Source organism: Prunus persica, chromosome G5 (assembly GCF_000346465.2).
Source record: "Prunus persica cultivar Lovell chromosome G5, Prunus_persica_NCBIv2, whole genome shotgun sequence".
NCBI lineage: Eukaryota > Viridiplantae > Streptophyta > Magnoliopsida > Rosales > Rosaceae > Prunus > Prunus persica.
Window position 1 is genome coordinate 4543659 of NC_034013.1, and position 20877 is coordinate 4564535.

General features: G+C 34.8%; 2 protein-coding genes and 1 long non-coding RNA gene across 5 annotated transcripts; all 3 read right to left on the minus strand.

Annotated features, from left to right (window-relative positions):
• LOC18776771 (ent-kaurenoic acid oxidase 2) lies at nt 458–3700 on the minus strand. The gene is made up of 8 exons (XM_007209075.2): nt 3468–3700; nt 2841–3321; nt 2485–2748; nt 2148–2237; nt 1927–2005; nt 1736–1842; nt 1515–1636; nt 458–563 (listed from the first exon to the last, which is right to left on the minus strand). Exons 1-8 carry the CDS (start codon nt 3698–3700, stop codon nt 458–460), a joined length of 1482 nt encoding a protein of 493 aa, XP_007209137.2.
• Nucleotides 9774–11184, minus strand: LOC109949211. Its single transcript, XR_002271745.1, has 2 exons — nt 11070–11184; nt 9774–10231 (listed from the first exon to the last, which is right to left on the minus strand). It is a non-coding gene; the product is annotated as an uncharacterized LOC109949211 (long non-coding RNA).
• Nucleotides 13344–20146, minus strand: LOC18776619 (probable serine/threonine-protein kinase At5g41260). Of its 3 annotated transcripts, none has more exons than XM_020564192.1 (10): nt 19777–20144; nt 19404–19669; nt 18768–18903; nt 18161–18294; nt 17123–17228; nt 16141–16226; nt 15417–15605; nt 15020–15178; nt 14163–14276; nt 13344–13827 (listed from the first exon to the last, which is right to left on the minus strand). In XM_020564192.1, exons 1-10 carry the CDS (start codon nt 19841–19843, stop codon nt 13576–13578), a joined length of 1509 nt encoding a protein of 502 aa, XP_020419781.1. In that variant the 5' UTR covers nt 19844–20144; the 3' UTR covers nt 13344–13575. The 3 variants fall into 3 exon arrangements, with proteins under 3 accessions (XP_020419781.1, XP_007210970.1, XP_020419780.1); XM_007210908.2 differs by having other exon boundaries at nt 19404–19627; nt 19756–20142; XM_020564191.1 differs by having other exon boundaries at nt 13662–13799; nt 19404–19627; nt 19756–20146.

Genomic DNA, 20877 nt, shown 5'->3' on the forward strand with positions numbered 1-20877 from the left:
CTTTCTAATTAAATGAGATGAAATATTTGTGCTTTTGTAAACAACCAGAGAACAAATGCCACTAAAATGTAACACAAGTTATTTTATTTTTATTTTTATTTTTATTTTGATACATACGATATTCTACTTTAATTTAATTCAAACTACGAGGAAGGAGATATGAAATCGGGTGTAGAGTGGAGAGCATATCCGCTCAAACCAACTTGGAAAAGTAAGATTAAAGTAATTTGCATTTATCAAAAGAAAGAATGCATTCACCAAAAAAAAAAAAAAAAAACAGAGAGAGAAGATCAAACTCATTTCTTTACCTCAATTGACAAACACAATCCTAGAATACATTATCCATGAATTTAAATGAAGCAAGTTTACATCCCATAAATAAAAAAGCCCACGAGCTCCACGAGCAAATATTTATTATTATACCAAAGGAAGCAAGTTTTGGCCTTATATTTTCAGGTTATGTAGATGGAGATGGAAGCTTCTTTATTTTTGCAAGGCAATTGTCTCTAGGAGTTGTGTGAGGTAAGTATTTCACTCCACATCCTGGATTGACTAGTTCAAGCCTGCACTCAGAAAGTACAAAGCTCAGACAATGTAAGGAAGCACTGTCACTGTGTGACACATGAACATAGATAAAATAATAGTATATGACTAGGACATTGCAATTGAAAGGACTTCAAAAAGAAGGGACATCATAATTTGAAATTATTAGAAACAATGTACGGTTGAAATTTAAGTTCTTTTGAAACTATACAATTGCATATATGTTGTTAATGGATTTTTAATTGTTATGGTCCCTCAATTTGTACTCGAGTTTTATCTTGGTCATTCAATCCAAATTTGAACTTTTGACATTCTCCAATTATGTCAACACGTCAATTTAAACTATAAAACTGTCAATTCATGTACAAATTAATCACCACTCAAACGACCTACCTATTTTGACAGCCACATAAGTGACATAAAAAATGAAACTTACTTATATATTCAGGGACCATTGCAATTAAAATTGTTAACATGTCCTTAAACTGAATTTACTATACAGCAAAATTCTTTGATTTAAAATCTCACCTTCCATATTTACCATTTTTATTGGACAAGTCACATACAATATAACTAAAACTCTTGGATTTGAAATCTCACCTTCCACACATTTCATTCCATTTTGACTACATACGAATTTAAAATAAGGGATATAAATCCTACATCTTATAAATCCAATAGTCCTGATCTCTTGGACCACAGGGGTCCAAGAAATTTGTGGTCACTCACCGTTGGATGTAAATTCAACGGTTCACTCACTCTTGCACTCATTTTAATAAACTTTTTTATACCATTAGATTAATATCCAACGGTGGGTGACCACAATCTCTTGGACTCCTGTGGTCCAAGAGATCGGGACTGATAAATCCAAATGTCCAAGTGGAACCTTACTGATTATATTCATGACTTTGAAGTTAGTTGTTTCAAAGAAAAGTGGAAAGAAAGAACAAATGGAAAGCAAGGAAACTCACTCGTAATAAAGGAGAAAATAGTGAAGAAATACATAAATTTCAAGCTTGGTCAAATCACTTCCAGGACATAGCCTACTTCCTATTCCAAAGGGAATGAAAGTCCCTGCCTTGCCTTTATTTTCCTACAAAAACAAAATAAACAATAAAAAAAATCCCACATCTTGTATCACATACATTTGCTATTAAAAATAACATTAAATTATGTGCATTTTCTTGCTTACATTCCATCTTGAGGGATTAAACTCCTTTGGATCCGGATAATATTCTGGGTTCAAATGAACACTTCTGTACCACATCATTACTTTCCAGCCCTTTGGTATTGTGTAACCTTGAAAGCAGATCATCTTCTAGTAAGTTTCTTTCTGTACAAGAAATAGTTGAAACAAGAAAGGGGGAAAGTAGAGAAATTTACCAGCGACGTTCGCATCAGTTGTAGCCTCCCGGTAGCTATATAATGAGATGTTAACAACGCGCAGTGTTTCGTCGATGACCTATATTGTCGAAATATGTTATGTATTACTTACATTTCTATTAGCTGTAGAGCTAGTTGAAGTTCAAATCTGAGGGCATGATTTGGGTATCAGAGGAAAATAAATCACCCTCTCTAGGATTCAATAACCACAGAAAACAGACCTTGGATAGATATTCCATCTGTTTAGTTTCTTTAAAGTCCAATCCCTCTTCTGGTGATGATGCCCTTTTCAGAATCTCCATTTGCTCTGCCTGAAACCTCACAGCATCTAGAAATTAGCTTCCAAAAGTTTGAAAAGAAACCAAGATAAGATAGAAACTGCAGGAAACATGCAGTTGAGTTTTACACTAACAATTTCTTTACAAGTACAACACTTTGGAAGAATTAACAAAACAGAACAACAAATTTAACCCCAAAAAAGAGAGTTATCAGTTTTGGAAAATGAAGACTAGTAAAAATGTTCAAAATGCATCAAACCAGTTTTGTTATGAACCCCACCTTGGCTTTTTTGTAGTATTCTGGATGTTCATGTAAGAAGAGAATAGCCCACAAAGTGGCATGGGCTGAAGATTCATGTCCTGCATTCAAGTACATGAGAATTATGTCTATTATCTCCTCATTATCTAATGTTTTACCATTCTCATCTTCAGCTTCCATTAACAAATCCATCAAATCTGTTCTTTCCCGTGATAGATTATTCACTTTTCTTGCCCTTCTTTCATCTACAACATCTTGAATAATCTTAGCCATCTTTTTGCGAGCCTGATACATGCAAGAATGTCATTATCAAGTCCAGTTTGAAAGGAAAAAAATAAATTAACTCAAATGAAGAAATCTATTTAGTATAATCTGACCTTAAGCGCTTTATGAAAAGCGAAGCCAGGAAGGTTTATGGCCATGGCCCTTAGTCCATGATTGAGAATAGCATATTCTTTCTCCATGGTCTCCATCATTGGACCAGTCTCACAGCTCAAGAAAATAAACATGATTATTTTGAAAGTTATCTTCCTAATCTCAGACAAGAACTCAATGGGCCTGTCTGCTTTGGCCAATTCATCCAATGAACTTACTGTGACATGCTTAATGTACTCATGATACATAGACAATGCCTTGTGACCACTGATCGGGGCTGCGGTCAGCCTGCGAAGGCGCTTGTGTTCCTCTTCAGGAAGGGTCACAAATGATTTCCTTCCCATTAACTCAGCAGTCGCTTTTGGCCAACCAGTCTTAAATTGTAAACTATCCATCAAGACCTGCCTACATGTTTCAGGTGCTGTAGCAATTATGGTTGGCTTTCCAAACAAATAGGCCTTGTAAATTCCTGTGCTGCCATACCTGGTACCAACAGAAAAGTTAAGAATATACTCGATTTCTCATCAAATTGCTTCAACTTTGAGTTACAATGGGAGAGAGAGAGAGAGAGAGAGAGAGAGAGAGAGAGAGAGAGAGAGAGAGAGAGAGAGAGAGAGAGAGAGAGAGACCTTTTGACACAGTTTGAGATGAAAGAATCAGGATCATCAGATTTTAAAGCCTTGAGGAAAGACAAGGTGTTGCCAATGAAAGGCCAGCCCATGTCACCTGGAGGTAGAGTGTTCTGCTTTTCTCCCAATCTGCTTACAAAGTACCACTCATTTGCTCTCTTTAGGATCAAAAGTACAGCACCAAACCCACCAATTGAAGCTGTTAAAACCAAACTCCAGAAACCCAACACCATTTTCCTCTTTCCTTGGATTTACAGGCCTTTAGACAACAAGTGACTGACGTTTGGGTTTTGCTTGCTTATGTAGTACCAGTTTTTATGAATATTTTGGTGACATGTCATAGAAAGAAAATATTTAATTCACAAAAAAATATTAAATGTGATGAATGAACCTAAAAGGATCATGCACAGAATGTGTACCATACTATGTGATTAAGATTATAAAAGGAAAAACTGATCCCTTATATTAGCTTACTATACCCTACCTACCTTCCTATTACTTAAAATGACAAGAAATATTTGTGCTTTTGTAAACAACCATTACAAATGCCTCTAAATAAGTAACGCAAAGTCAACGGGTCTAACCAGTGAAAAAGGGTCTTGACTTGCATACTAGAAGCCCTTGGTTCGAACCCCACGACATTTTAATTGTGTGTGTGTGAAAAACTCTTCTCCCTCACTCCAAAAAAAAAAAAAAAAAAAAAAGTAACACAAGTTATTTTTTGTACAAGTTTGGACCATTATATCTGTAAGCTTTCAAGTATTGAGAAGCAATTTGGTTGCTCAAAAAAATAAATATACTTTGTTTAAATATTTATGCGTTGAATCCTGATAACATTTTAATTAAGATTTTAATATCTCTCCCATCTTATTAATTGTTTTATTATTTCTCTAAAAAAAATATTTATTTAATTCTCTCTCTTTCCTATTTGACTCTTTTTTCACCCTTTTCCCTCTTTGTTCCTTCTACGTCTCTTTGCTCTGTCTTTCCTCTCCATTCATCCCCTCTGCATCTTACAATTTTCCATAAGCCATTATTACGATTTTTTTCCTTTTTAAGAATGTGCAGGGGCGTTTGGTATCCTATTCAAATAGGGAACTCAAAAATTTTGATTTTTCTTAAAAACAAGGAGTTCTCAAATCTATTTTTAAGATTCAAAAACTTGTTTGGTATGCAACTTGAAAACTATTTTCAAATCTTAAAAATTTGAGAACTTGTTTTGTTGAATTCTTGAAAACATTTTTTTTTCAAATTACATTTTTGTTTTGGAGTAGGGGTATTTTGGTCACTGTTTGTTCAAAAATGAATTTGGGAAATTGAGTTTCACTGTTACGTGGTGCTCGTCGATGCGAGTTCGTAGACAGGCGGCAGGCTCAATTCCGACTCAAAACGAAGAAGTTATGATCTACGGAAGTGCAATGGTACAACTATAATTTTTGCAAAGTGCAATTCTAAAAACCTCAGAGCATCCACAATGGGCTCCCTAAACCACCTATGTAGATAAATTTTAGGGAGTAATTGAAAAAATACAACTCTAACCATACTCCCTATGCACCTCCTAAAACAGGGAGACCTGTAGGAGCTCCTAAATATGAGGAGAGAGAAATGACTTATAATGGCTCCATATAATTTAATGAATATTTCAAACTTTTAATTAATGCTAACTATTTTTATATTATTTTTTAATAGAGATGAACTAATTAAAAAAGAGTTATAGCATTTATGACTTTCTAAACTAGAGAGCATGATTGGAGTTTAAATTTCATAAAGAGCTCCTAAAATAACTTTTATATGTTTGTAGCTAAAATATAATAAAAAATAGAGAGCATGATTGTGGATGCTCGCAGTTAGCTCTCTCTCTCTCTCTCTCTCTCTCTCTATATATATATATATATATATATATATATCTCACGTGTGAACCGTGGCGACTCCACATCCAGCCCATTTTTCGGTGACTTTGTTGCCACTGCAACCTTCACTAAAAACACTCCTCACATCCTACTCTACAAACCCATAAAAGATCCGATCCGATTAACCAAAGGATAGCTCAAATTTTCAGTTGGAAAAACATCCCAAAAATTACCTGTCGATGCAGGACTTTCTCAGTTCAGTCTGACCATCTCCAACCACCTTTGGCTAGGGTCCCTTCATGAAAAAGTTTCCCCAACCTCTCTTCTATCTTTTCCCCTAAAGGTCCGGCCCCATACCTTGTGGGAAAACCCAAACTGACGTCGGAGAAATCAAGGGTTTTCTCGTCAATAAACCTTAAAAGCCAGCTCTACTCACTTTTGGCCGTTGACTCAGGTATAAAGAAAACCTTAAACCCAACCCGACTATCATTGCAATGTTGATTCTACTAGAAATGTAAGTTTGGAAATCTTAGGCAGCGAGGAAGAGATGAGCGAGAGAGAGAGAGAGAGAGAGAGAGAGAGAGAGAGAGAGAGAGGTGTGGAGAGGAGGAGGAGAGATAGACATACGAAACAGGGAGGAGAGATAGACATACAGAACAAGGAGGAGAGATAGAGAAAGCGTGGAGAGAGGGAGGAGATAGAAAGGCAGAGAGGAAGAGAAAGGAGAGAGGCACGGTGGGTTATTAGAAAAAACTGAAAATATATATATTTTTTGTCTTTAATAATTGTGGTGTTTTTGAGTTGTTCTTGAATTTGAGTTTTTAAAAATAGGGCTACCAAACAGATGTTCTTTGTTTTGGACTCAAATTCTGTTTTTGATTTTAAAAAGTTGGATTCAAGTTGAATACCAAATAGGCCCAACCAGCTAAGCTTCTCCTTCTTAAAATTATACTTTTATCGCATAATAAATTTTTTTCAATAAATATTTGTTACAAAGATTCTGAGTATATAGTTAAAACAAAAACATAGCGTATGAGAAATTTCATGAATTTAAATAACTGACATAAATACATTCCAACCAACAATGTCCAATATTAGGATTTATTTGTCTGGGTGAGAACAAAAAGTCATTAAAAATGAATTTTATCCTAGAATAAACGTGTAATGAAAATAAAGATATGGTTAACCAAAGAAAGTAATTGAGTGAAGAGTTTGAACGACATCTTGTCGAGAGGTAGAGTCAACTTGACCTGAGATTTTGAGAGCGCTATGCAAATCTTAAACTGAGGTCATCTCCAGCCATGGGCCATAGGCCAAATATAGCCCTAAAATAATGCAAAACTCATCTCCAGTCATGGACTACAAAATTTTTAGCCACATTTGACCCTTTAGCCCTCCAACCAGGCCACTTGTAGCCCAGCTTTGGCCTATGTCAAATTTTTTTGTGGGCCCAATGCATATGCTTTCCAAAAAGAGAAAGTATCATGCATGGGTAAGAGCATGAAATATCTCGTGCAACTGCAGATCCAACAACCAATATTAAAGGCGCGCTAACATCAACTAGGCGTTAGGTTTTTAAAATATATATATATGTATATATATTGGTTATGACCATTGGTGGGACGAAATTAGTCACGAGGGGAAAAATTATATCCACACTCATTTCATCCAAACATTTCCTACAAATTTATTTTCTGTACGTATTTTGTTATTCACATTGTTTGAAAAATGTCTCGAACTTTGAAGGGACGAAATTGGTCACGAGTGGAAGATGAACATCTTTGCAAGGCTTTCATAAAAGCCTTCGAAGATAACATTGTGGGTACTAACCAAAAAAGTACTGGGCTTTGGGAACACATTTCACAAAAATACACAGAGTTTGTGGAAGGCATCATCAATCCTTCCGTTTACAAAGGAAGGAGATGAAGTTGTGTGATATTGAATCCAAAACACTCCATTTATTGACATTTCAAGATGAAGATAAGAGGTGCCACGTTGAAAGAAATCTAATCGAAAATCTAGATAGTTGCTTCTAGACACACACGTGTCACTCGAAAATCATATATGAAAAATTATTAAGATTTCTTTAGGATAAGACGTGCCATGTGAACACAAAATCTTATTAGAAATCTTGTTAAATGCTTATCAATGTACACCTGTCATATATGGAATATTGTCTCTAAATAGTAGTTAATTAAATTGAACAATACATAGTTGTGGAATGTATGAGTGTTGTACTATAGTGTTTTCAAAATAATAAAATATGGAGGGCCCTAAAATATAGCCCTGCATGGCTAGAGATGGAAAAATTTAGCCCTAAATTATTCTTTAAAAAATTAATATTTTGGAGGGCTAAATTTGTAGCCCTGGACTACATTTAGCTCTATGACTGGAGATGGCCTGAGCTTAATGTCATAAAATAAATTTTAATACGAAAATATTAAAATAAATCCTTTGCCATAGCTTAATGACTGGAGATGGACTATCTAATACGAAACTATTAAAACAAATCCTTTGCAATAGCTTAATGTCATAAAAAAAAAATTTATATCTAAAACTAATCATCAATTAACATGCAAATGCAATCACAAATCAAATTCATAAAAATTTTAATGTTTTCAAAGTAAATATTAGTATGTGAGGTACAAAAATAAGCTCCTTAGGCTCCCATAAGCTCCCCCTCACTACCTGTAATAACCAATCTTGAGATTAAGTCAATTGCTCAATGTTTTTTTTATAGTCGTTTTGTACATCCAAAATCGTATCTCCTAGATGGTGGCATATTTAGATTGCAAAGAAAAATTTTAAAACCCTATAACCTAAAAGAAAAACCAGCAAGAAATTAGATAAATATTTTTAACAACTAGATTTCCTCATTTAAAAATAAAAAATAAATTTCAACAAGTTATATAGTGCTGTGCTTGTTACTAGATAACCAATCATCAACTACCTAGATTTGAATTGAGATGTCAATTTAACTATTTGATTTAGAGTGATTTTTATGGATTTAGGAATTATGGTGTTTTGCTTTTTGGTGTTAATAGTCTAAAGTAGAGAGGAAGTGAATTTCTCACACACACAAACAACAATTATTTGGGGATTCGAACTTGGAATTTTTGGTTTGCAAGTTAAAACACTTTTCCATTGAACTAGACTGCATTGGTTCAACAATTGATACTTAAGTACATATAAAAATGTACCGATACTTAATCTTAATGCTGAAACTCCGAATCATTCCTAAACATTGTCTACAAATTTAATTTGTCTTATTACCCTACGAATTTCACAAACAATTTTACGAAATTTTCTCGGCTATTTTTACCCAACGGTTGAGTGTGCTTCCTTGATTTGGGTTGAGGATAACCTTGTTGGGTTTTATACTCTAGTTATGCATTGTTCTGCCTTTGCGTGGGGTGCAGGCCCAATAAGTGCTCTGCCATGTCACATATAAAAAAGAACAGATTCAGGAAACTGGGAAGGCCCAACAAGTGCTCTTCATATCAATGTCTTTTTCAACATGCCCAACAATGTTATCCGTTCAAAATATTTTTATAAGAAATCCTAGATTAGGTGAGTTTGATTAGGATTTTTGCAATTAAAATTACAATTACCCTCAATGGAGATGCTCGGTCCCCAATTCGAAGCAATTATACTGTGGTTTTCAACGGTCTTATGTGATGAAGAAGTACTTTTGCGTCATATTTTAGACGTAATGTTTAAATTATAAAATTTAGAACTCGGATTTTGGCATGGATTTGGAGATGGCCAAAATGTGTTTCGGGACTTGAATTTATTTATCTAATGAAGTTTCTCTTTGATTTCTTTTTAAAAAAGACGACTATGTGCCCTTTCTGTGTGAAAATGAACACTTCTATTTGGATTAAACATGAGGTTTACGGGAGTGGAAGTCAGATAGGAAAAACATAAGTAGAATTATTATTAACAGTAAATATGAAGCATTTTAAAGCAAAGTAATACCAGAATAATCACAACTCGGTAACTATAACCTTGTATGTGAATACTGAATAGTTACCGCTCTTTCAGATCACAATGTAAAGGAAATTGGTCATGGGAGAAAGAAATCACTTTCAACAGACAGGTAGAAGCATGCTTGCTAGTCAAGGCAAAGACAAAATACAAATACTTCTGAGCTAATCCTGAGAAAAGACTACTGATCTGGAATGTGAGCTAGATAAATGATTGCAAATTAAGATGCCTAAATACTATTTTGGAGAAGCTAATCATGAGATAAAATTGATAAGAATCGTTTACATTTCGAAATTTTCAAACAAGTAATGAGGGCTTAAGGCATGGAAGAACAAACCCAGATGACATAACCTCAACAAACCAAACCTAAATCGATGCGGCGCACTTGCTATCCGATTTTCGAACAATACGATGAGAATAGCAATTACTATATGAAAATGCTAACAGAATATTGAGTACAGAAGCAAGAAGAAACCAAGAACCATTAGGTCCAATTGCCATTCTCATCTTTATAATATGAAGGTTTATTACACTGATCACCAGAAGCTTCTTGATGCGATTAGACTCTGTGTGTCTTTTATTCATATAACAGTAGTAGTTGAAAAACAATAACAAATAATTACAATATCTTATAAGGGTAAGGGTATTTCCATTTTCCATGAAGAATGCAGCATTGCTAATTGCAAATGCTTGCTTGTTTCAGGTTTTTGATATCAGGGGATGGCACATTAGAAATGGTCATAAGTTCAGAGACAAACTTCTCATCCCCATCCCCATTTGCCACAAGAACCCTGTCCCGAGGCACGAAACTCAGATCAAGAACCTGGTCTGGTACAGGGTGAGAAATTGCAATAAGCAACTCCCTGGCCAGCTCATCAGAAACCTCCTTGCATGCTCCTCTGCTATCCATAAAATGTTGAATCTTTCCTGCATTTCAAATTGTGATATTGGTCAACTCCATAATTGTTGTCTCTCTTTTTAATTTCTATATAGCCAACTCTTTCGAGCCGAATATCAACCAAATCAATTCAAATGTTATTCAGTTTATGTATAAGGGCTCGTTTAGGACTGCTTCTCCTCATTATTGCTTTTCTAGAAGTGCTTCTATTAGAACTGAAAATTTTTATTACAAAAATCCAAATGTTTTCTAGAAAAGCACTCGAAAGTGATTCCTGAAAAAGCACCTGACGATTTTTGTGACTAAGAAGCACTCCTAAACAGACCCTAAAGCATAACCCAAGTTTGAGGATCCATTTACAGTGATTTCTCCATGGCCATTACAAAAACACCATTCACGAAAACTCAACTTTCTTGATTTCTTCCCCACCCAACATTAAAGAAAAATAATAATTCCTTTGATAAATATTTAATGGTAATTTAATAAAGGATGCGTGTGGAAAAATTGAACACATCGAGATCTTCTATGAGATATGAAAATGCAGTTCCAGAGATTTCATGAAATAACGAATAAATTACCAAATTTAACCAATTATGATAAGATTTAAACCTCAATTAGCTGTTTCTTTTTCCTAACACAGATTATCTTCTCTAATTCTCTAGTTTTATTCCCAAATCATAGATCTACAAACCCCATAAACAAATAAAAGGTAGAGCAATCAGGTTGCTCGAACATGGGAATGATAAATTTTCATTTTCTGGGGAACCAAACAAAAGCTAAGGTCTGATGAACAAAAATGAATTAAGAGGAAAGAAAATTCATAAGAAAATAAATTAGAATAAACTAATTGGATAATCGCAGTCTTACCTCTGGCTGCCGTGCGTCTATATGACTCTTATCTTTCTATATCTCTATATCTCTATCTCAGCAAATTTATATTAGTTTATATTTTTTTTATTGGCTAAAAATACGATTTTGCCACTATTATTGAGAGGAAATTTACGGACAACATTCAATGTCCTCGAAATGACAGCGAAACTCTTTCTGGAAATAGATTCATTAACAGAATCTACGTAACCTACGGAACAGATTCATTAACAGAATTCACGGAACGGATTCATTAACAGAATTCACGGAACATATTCATACAGAATAGACGAAACAGAGTAAGATGAGACACATAATTAAAATAAATAAAGTAAAGTGGAAAAAAAAAATTAGCTTTTTTTTTTTTTTTGGGACTTAAGAGGATACGAAATGAAGGTGAGACACATAATTAAAATAAAGTGAAAAAAGTATAGTGAGGGGTTTGTAGCTTAAGGGTACTTAATCTGCACCCCTCCTGCAATATTACTTGTATTTAGGGGCGAAGTCACTAAAGAGACCAAAGGGTGGTCTCTTGCCCCCCGCCTTTACCCTAAAATAAATAATATATTAAATTCATTTTGTCTATAAATTAACCATGTAACTTCTTAATTTCTCTTCTAGTTCTATTCCTCAAATCTTCTAAATTAGTTTTGATATTTTTGCACTAAAACCTTATAAATTTTTAAACTCTCTTTCTCTTTTGTCGTTTCCTTCATTTTGTTCTCTGACAACAAAAATTCATGAGTGTTGTCCCTAAAATTAACGGAGTACACCATACAACCAAACTATTTATTGAATTACTAATCTACCCTGATATAAAATGACCAAAAAGTATATATTGAATTGTGAAACAAATAAAATTTTAATAAGTACACCTTACTCACTATATTCAACCCTTATCATACGTAGAAAAGTCTTCGTATTACTTAGTTCTCACGAATAACGCAGCAAGTATTAGTTTAGTTTAGGATTGGTATTACGAAATTAAAGATTTTGATGAAACCCAAAATCTGGAAAGAGGGTACAAATTCATGTAAAAAGAGAAACCTGATTTAGGATTGATATTAAAGTGTTGTACCATGACTATTTTTGATAGTTAAATAGGGTGTACTTAGTTAATTTTACATTTTGATTAAAATATTAGAGTTAACTTAAATTATAGGATGTACTCAGTTAATTTTAAGGTTCATTCAGCAGCACTTAAATTCATAAAATGTGTCTACTCCCTATTGAGAATGAGTGAATTAACTAAAGCTTGTGAATTTTGTTTTTTTTCCTTCCCTTTTTTTTAAATCTAAGTCGGGCACTTTAATATTGAGATTTATGAACATTATTTGTATTTCTTCTCTGTTAGAATATAAATTATAAACTTCTAAGTTTTTAATAATGTGGATGTTTAAGATTATTACTTATGAAATTGAAGAAGACTATTGATTGTAATGAATAAATGTATTATCAATCAATATGAGATGACATTATGAAGTAGGATATAACGAGTATTGTATCAAGAAGAACAAAAAGAAAAAGAAAAAAATGATATAGGGCAAATGAATAATTAAGTGTTTTTATTATTATATTTTTTCCTAGTTTAAAAATATAGTTTTTACCAACTAGCTGTTAGTGTGACAGTACTTCTCTTCTTAATGTTGGAAGAGGTCTAAAGCTTAAATCCCCCTACCAAGCGAACAAAGTTTTTAGGGATGAAACTAACTAAATCGATAACTTTATTTTCTTCCTTGATTGAGTCGTTAGTTAAAGATTCTGACTACATGTTTGTTTTTCCTTCTTTTTCTTTATAAATAAAAAAACTTCTCAATTACCCTTGTGCTTTTTGGTCAATCATATTACCATGGATTTGTTTCATGGTTTCAATTTATTTTGCTTCTGTTACTTTTTATTTTTCAAACAAAGTAGAACGTGTGTTAATATATATGCACCCAAACTTGCACACGTAACTCACTTGGGAGATTCTCCAATAAGTATTTTATGTTAAGGATTGGTTACATACTTCTAATCTTGGCCGTTGATTATATTCATTAAATGTGTTGGTAGTCTCTTAAATGCAATCCAACGGCCGAAATTAAAAGCATTTAACCAATCCTTAACTTAAATACTTATTGGAGAATGTCTCAACTCACGATTGCGGTCGAAACTTCTCAATAAAGGCAACATTGTTATGAAATGCCAAATCCAGTAAAGTTTTGGTCAATATTGATGCGTTCTGCACATTCCCAAATCAACAAGAATGTGGGGGTTTTCTCTCAAGAGGCAATATGCACTAAATTAATTGTTATATATATAAATAACTCATTTCTATCGGAAAAACTTATATAAAGTTGAAAACAAACACTTGTAACTGTAGTTAACATAGCATTTGCAAAGATACCTAAACAACTCTATCAACCAAATTTCACATTCGCCTAGCACTTCACTACCTATTCTATCCAGTTTCCCCCAGCCGAGTAAATGAAATCAGACAGACCTACAGATTTTCAAGTGTACAAGTTTAGCTACGCCATGTGTTGTGCCGCTTTGCTTCGAAGGCTGCTCCATCATTAAGCATGTCCTGAGCATCAGTCTCCATTCCAAGCTTTGAGAGTGCCAGAGCTTGCAAGTAGAAAGCAGTTGGCCACTCTGGTATACACACCTGTGCCTGCATCGCATCTCTTAAAGCAAGTTCTGCTTGGCCGTTCATCAAGTAGGAGAAGGCTCTTCTCGCAAAGACAGTTGCTGAAGGGCCAGACATCATAGCGACTAACTGTTTATTGCATAGAAAAGGTATCTTTGAATAATTGCGTATCCAAAATAAACAATCAACACTCTTCTTTTTATAGTGGTTTAGGAATTCAGGATTTTTCTCTTTCTTAGTCTACAGTCGGTTCCAAATAATTAGGCTGAGTAACACAATGTTTATCTGCTTAGTGTGAATTAACCAACCTGGTACCTGTGCAATGTGCAACGTGCACATTTAAATTGTGGCACTACAATTTTAAAAGCCCTTGCACAGCGAAAAGAATATTGAACTACGTTGTCACACAATATCATCCATTCTTAAGATAAAATTCTGTCGAAGGAGAGGAATAGTGCATGTACCTTGGAATAATACTCAATTGCATTCTTGAAATCCTTGTCCCTAAATGCAATATCCCCAAATTTCTTCGTGTTCAACATATCTTGGACTTGTTGTGTCCATTCTTGGAATGAGAGCTGAAAAAACAGATCACATTGTGAGAGAACTTTAATAAAGTCTAATTCATGAGCCCATGAACATGAGATAAGGTCAATCATGGAAAAGAAGCATCAACCACAGTTTGCCAAATATGTATATGCATAAAAAAATATAAAAAAATAAAAAGAGATGATATGCCTTATTGTACAATGCAACCAAATAGAGATTACATCCAGATACAATTATGTACTTGTCACAAGAGACAACCACGGCACCCGCACAACATCAACACGAAAACAGGGTAAATTCCCAGAGTAGAAAAAATAGAATGGGGAGAACAAATCTCTAGTGAACAGAAGTGTAGCTCATTCCTCTTATATGACATACAACCATTTTGTACAAATTTTTTTTCCTCTATTATGTACTTTACACATGGGAAAAAATACGACAAGTTTCAAACATATCTGCAGCATTTGACGTATGCCAAAGCAGGTTGGATTCTCATGTCTGCAATTAGCATGCTCTCCAGATTGGGGAGCATTCAAGCTACTCGTTTCGAATCAATGACACATAAAAGAGAAAAATACTAAAACCTAGAGGAAATTCAAATTCTAAGGACTAAATTAATATACTAAACAACAAACCTATTCGCAAAATTGGGAAAACCATGCATTACAATTTAAGGTCTATTTATCTAAATAATGTTGTGTATAGATTATTTAAGAACTCTGTTTCTAACCATCAAGTCATAAGTGCACATATAATAGGCAATTCAGCGTACCTCATTTTCTGCACCTTCTTCATCTTTATAGCCTGTTTTTAGCAAAATATCATGCACAGCAGTAAGATCCATCCTTGCACAAGCCTTTCCAAGAGGAGAAAGCATGGTTGGAACCACAACAGTATTTCTAGGAAGGCCCATTAGAACATGAGATGCCGCCTTAAAAAACAAACCATATGAGCATTCAGAACAAATCAGGATGGAAAAAAGAATATGTTATCACCTCTTTCTGAGGATAAACAAAGAAATAGCAGTTTGTGGGTGATAGCTAGAGGAGATCTTTCATTCTCCCTTGCAGTTGGAATCTCGTAAAATCAAGGATTTTCTCAAACATTGCATTCAAGATAAGAAACAAGAATACTAACTTTCATGATCTGAGGATAACACGATATATCACCTCTTTCTGCTTTTGAAGTGGTGCAACGACTGTAAGAAGAAACTTAATATCTCCTCTATCCCTAGCCTCAGACTGAAGACATTTGGAAGCAAGTTCAACCAATTTAGTGGCATCATCATTCACATACTGCCCTTCCAATGATGAATCCATCAACAACAATACATTCTTTTCCCTTATCAAGTCCAGTGCCTGGAGATACAATAATCAATTAAACAATTTTTGTATCTTTAAATGTAATCTCACATCAATTAATTAAGCTAAATAGAACCATTTCCCAACTTTGCATTCCCAAAAGACCTTGAAATTAATGCAAATTGAGCTGAGGAAGAATCACAAACGACGGCAAAATACTGAACCTAAAAGTGTAAAGTCAAATTCTCACTTTATTTTTGAATTTAAGACGTCAATGATACCAAACATATCAAAATTATAAACCAAGTGTACGACCTAGATACATACTGAATACAGTGAAAACAAAACATTGAAAAAACGTTAAAGTTTTACAGAATGCTAATGAAACAAGCAGAAGGATCCTAAAACATTATGTAAGAAGCTACATTTGGAATCCTGAGATCATCACCAAAAAAATATTTGCAGAACGGCAGTACAGAATCTACAGCCTATGCAGTAGAAATGTCTACGGATTTACAGAAGAAATAAAAAATTTCCTGAAAATCTCACGAGGAGTACAATGTAAAGGTTCATGGGATGTAAGTCCACGTACATGGCTTGGAGGAATATGCTTGCCACTCAAAAGGTCCAACAGGACAGTTCCATAACTGTAGATTACACTCTCTGGAATGACCCTGCCTGCAAAGTTTGACACTAATCAAATACGCTGTAAACCGGTTTTCATATCTCCAATGATATTAAGTTATCAACCAAATCTGGCTAAACTATAACACCACCATGGGACGATACTGAGACACTAACTTGATGCACATATATCAGGATTTGTAAGCAAGAAAAATGCTTCCAAGAGTTATGTACTATTCCATTAATCCATACTTCAAAAAGAACATAACACACTCAAAGTTTGTGTGCATTGATGCACAAAAATTATTATGTTTCTTAGTCCAGCATAATTCTCTGTAATATGAGTGAGAAATCTTGCAATCTAAGCATCATAATTTATCACATGATATCCAAGCAGCCTAACTATGAGAAGATCTAATCAATTTAGAGTGTTTTTGCTACCACTTTATAATATGAAGGGTTTGTTTTTTGTTTTTTGTTTTTCAATTTTGTTACCTGAACTTCTGTTTGTGTCCAAATTCAATATCAACAGTATAATTTGTCCCTGTTTAGTATCCAAGTTAGTTTTGCATCTAATAAGTACCAAAACAAACTTCTGTTAGAATGACAAACATATCTCAAGGGCAATTTTGTTGCTTTATGGAAGCAAAATTGTGTGTGGAGGGTTAAGTGTGGGTAGGGCCTCCGTGAAGTGACAAACTTTCCCCTGAGATCTGTTAATCATTCTAATGGAAGTTTGATTTCTTACTTATTGGAAAAGAAATTAATTTAGGTACTAAATTGGGACAAATTATAATTCAGGTGCCAAAACGCAACATGGGCCAAGGTTCACTTACCAAAAATAGAAAAGAAAACCCTTTTTGTTCTACCTTCATTACAATATTTTGCTATTTCGATATGATGCAAAAGGTAATCTACAAATGCGTAGGACTTCTTGTTAAGTAATTTACCTGTACGTAGAAACTCAGGTGGAGTATAAGCTAAATTTGTACTGTAGCTTTTTCCGTCTCGACTATTTTTCATAAGACCAAAGGTAGACAAACGAGGGTCACCATCCTGACACAAGTTCATAAGTCAGTTATAATCTAATCACAAAAATCTACAGAACCTAGTAGTATGATTTATAGAATATGTCCAAACCTAAAACATGTCCACTAAAGTGATACTCAAATGTATTTATATACAAAGGAAAAGGACTAGCAGTCGGTCATTTCAAGACAGTCTATTACTGAATGCAATAATAAGATGTTTAATATAGCAATAATAAAGAGCAAGAATAGAGAATTTCCATACTATGAAAACGAAAAGAATTTTTACATTGGATCAATGTTAGCGAAACATTGGCACACCTTAATAGAAATGGGCAAATTGAGCCAGCAAGGAATGGAATAAGAAACTAATGCAGTACATTTCAAATAGTTGGAAAATGCCTGGTTATTTTTCCTCTTTCTTGCTTGGCAAGTCCCAGTAAATTTATTACATATACAGAAATGAAGTAAGCTAACTTTTGGACCATTCTCAAACTTCTTTATGCAGTTTAGAAAGACTATACAGGAACACCCCACCTTATATGGTATACAATTCAACACAATGCTTTAATATGATTTCCAATATGGCATAAATGAATTGCACAACAAAATGTGGATAAATTGGTAAATCTAGTGTATTGGTTTGAGTTCTGGGAATGTGGACACCTCAACCATTTATGGATAAAGCTATATTTGGCAAAGTTAGCAAACAGTGCAATTAAGTTTACCAAGATGTGTGATAAACTAAATAGCCACCAAAGCAGAAAATCATGGCAAAAATTGAACGATTTGACAGATCAGCAAGTGGCAACATATGCATACGACAACAACCAAGATGACCTTCAACATGCAAACCCAAAAGTCTACTGTATCCAACTGGAATAATCTGAAGGCATAGGAATGACAGTTGTAAACCCCCGAACAAAAACTGTACTCTTCGTCACACAATCATATGCATACCTCATCAAAAAGAACTCTGTATGCATTTAAATCATGATAGATCTTCCGGTTCTCGATATTACAATGATCGAGTGCCTGTGCAATATAGTATGCAACTCTAACACGCATTTCCCATGGCAATGGCTTCTTGTCCCCTATAAGAAACCATAAGTAGTCGTTAAGCAAAGAAAAATAACCCTGCCTGTGCAACGTAGTTTTTGGAGCATGTATATCACGAGAAAGTGACAAGTATGAAGTGATAAATACACACAGGAAGCATCAACAATTTTAATTGCACTAAGCAAACAGTAGTCAACTAAAATTAAGGGGTTTTCCTAACAGATTAGACTAGGGAAACGGTATATGTCCTAATAAGCTTTGTTCTTTTGGACTTAAAGTGATGGTAGTCCACCTAACCTTTTAATTGTATACATTTCATCAGAAAAAGGGACGTAGGAGAGGAGTTTATCTTAAAGGTACACAAAAAGTGTTGGAGAAAAGCAAAAGTTAATCCTAGTGCACAAAACGTGTTGGAAAAAGCAAACAGGAAAAGGATGGTTAATTACAAAGTCAATAGTATGCACCAAAAGAAATATAAAAGAAACAAGAAGGGATTGACTGGCAGTACAATGAAAGAGATGCTTGGAAAGAGTATCATTGGGCATATACTCAGCCACCAAGAGCCGTTCATCTCCCTCGGCACAGCAACCAACCAGATTCACTAATCTCTTGTGCCTCAACTTCCCCACTCCCACAGCCTCAACCTGCTCAATCATATTCATTAACATCAAACTCAATTCCTCAATAATGCCAAACGCTCCTCCATTGAAGGAAAAATTATTAAACAAATATAAAAATTAACTGTCCTGCTAAATTGTTGAAAAATCCAAGACCCAACATTTTACATTTCCTTTTTGTCTTCCATTTTTCTCAGCATCACCAGATAAATTAGCAGCCCCAAATGAAAACCCCAGAAGAAAAACAAGCATTATAAATACTCTGTTAGAAAGTTTTTTATTTTTTTTATTTTTTTATTTTTTTATTTAAATAATTTTTTTTTTAAGTATAAGAATGCTCACTTCTATGAAGCTGAAAGAAAAATCTATTATGTTTGTCAATGCTCCAAACCCAAAGGTTTTCTTGCATTTCTATCATCTTCTTTAGCAACCAAACAAGACATACACAGAATATGCATTTTTTATTATTATTTATTTCCCAATAGCTATTTTCCTTTTCCATCATTTTCTCAGGAATCAAAACTCACCACAAACTGTTGGGCGTCGGGCCAAGACTGCTTGGAGAAGCGTTTAACAGCGACAAGGCGATTGTTATCAAGTTTTCCTCTGTAGACGACATTGGGGGCTTTTTCACCACTCTCGGAAACAATACATTCGGAGCTGAACCCATTGGTGGCCTTTCGTAGCTCGTCTAGACTGTACTCTTTGAACACAGGGGCTTGGGCCTCTAGCTCAGCTTGATCTCCATTAGCTTCAAAGCAAAACCCAAAAACAAAAAACAAAAACAAAGAAAACCCATCAAAAATGAATGCCATAAAAAATAAAAATGCAGACCCGAGAGAGAGAGAGAGAGAGAGAGAGAGAGAGAGAGAGAGAGACCTGAGTCGGGTTTGTGAGTGTCGGGTAGAGAAGATGGGTCGTCAGGGGAGAGGTGGAGGTGGGTGGTTTTGGAGTGTAAGCAGCCCATTTTGAGTGTTGTGGGTGGATTAACAGTAATTTGTGTTCATGGAAGGAAAATGTGAAAGCTCTGAAAAGCTTTGAAATGGAGGGACAAGAAACGACACGGGACTTGGGGGAGTGCTGCTGCAACAGCTGAGGAAAAGGTGACTAGTAACCGAGTGAGTACTGAACTGAATCTGTGAAAAGAGACAGCCAGAGAGAGAGAGAGAGAGAGAGTCTTTGTGTGATGGAAGCAGAAGAAGGGGGTCACGTGATTAGTCTATCATTAGTCACGTGCGGGTTGTGGGAGATTGAAGGAGCAGTGGGGGTGCAACTCGGTTGGGCAATCCAACCCGCTGGAACCAAACATGATTTGGCTGGTTAAAATTCGGTAAAAGTTCCCTCGAATCCAACCCGACCTTAACTTGCTTTATTTTTTGGGTTGAGGACTTAGCAGCCCGATTTTAACTCGAATCATAATATTTTGGGTAAATTACAGTAAATTCTCGAATCTATAGAGTTATTTACGAGTGTATATCCGATTTTGGAGACATTTATGAGTACATACTCAACGTCGCGGAAAACCTATAATTTGCCCTCTCTGTTAACCAAACTGTTAGTCAGTCTGTTAAATGCTGACGTGTCAAAAATAGGACCCCTTTTTTTGATGACGTGGACTTCCACGTGGACTACAAATTAATTAAAAAATTATTTTACTGTTTAAATTATTTTTAAATTATTTTAAAAGATCTCTCTCTCTCTCTCTCTCTCTCTCTCTCTCTCTCTCTCTCTCTCTCTCTCTACCCATCGAACCCAACTACTCCAGCCACCAAAACAACCACCCAAGCTTCATCTAACATCTCTTCGTCAAAATTGTCATCCATTACACTGGCGACAAAGTCCAAAGCTAAGTAGCCAGAAGAAACTGAGTAGTTTGAACATTCATCCTAGCCCTTATTGTCTGAACCTGGTCCAATCACCTTTAGTCCTGAGAATTTCTTGACAAACCTTTCATCAAGCTTTACACTATAGCACCCTCACACATCTAATAACTGGAGCTCA

Bases quoted from the DNA above. Each gene is read 5' to 3' on its own strand.
- LOC18776771 (XM_007209075.2), bottom strand. From the start codon at position 3,700: ATGGTGTTGGGTTTCTGGAGTTTGGTTTTAACAGCTTCAATTGGTGGG. The intron at 1,637-1,735 runs GTAAGCAAGAAA...TTGTTTTTGTAG, and splicing joins TTAATCCCTCAAGATGGAAT to GAAAATAAAGGCAAGGCAGG. The intron at 564-1,514 runs GTGAGTTTCCTT...TTCTGAGTGCAG, and splicing joins TATTTTCTCCTTTATTACGA to GCTTGAACTAGTCAATCCAG.
- LOC18776619 (XM_020564192.1), bottom strand. From the start codon at position 19,843: ATGGGCTGCTTACACTCCAAAACCACCCACCTCCACCTCTCCCCTGAC. The intron at 16,227-17,122 runs GTAAATTACTTA...CAAACTTTGCAG, and splicing joins ACCTGAGTTTCTACGTACAG to GCAGGGTCATTCCAGAGAGT. The intron at 15,606-16,140 runs GTACGTGGACTT...TTGTATCTCCAG, and splicing joins AGCATATTCCTCCAAGCCAT to GCACTGGACTTGATAAGGGA.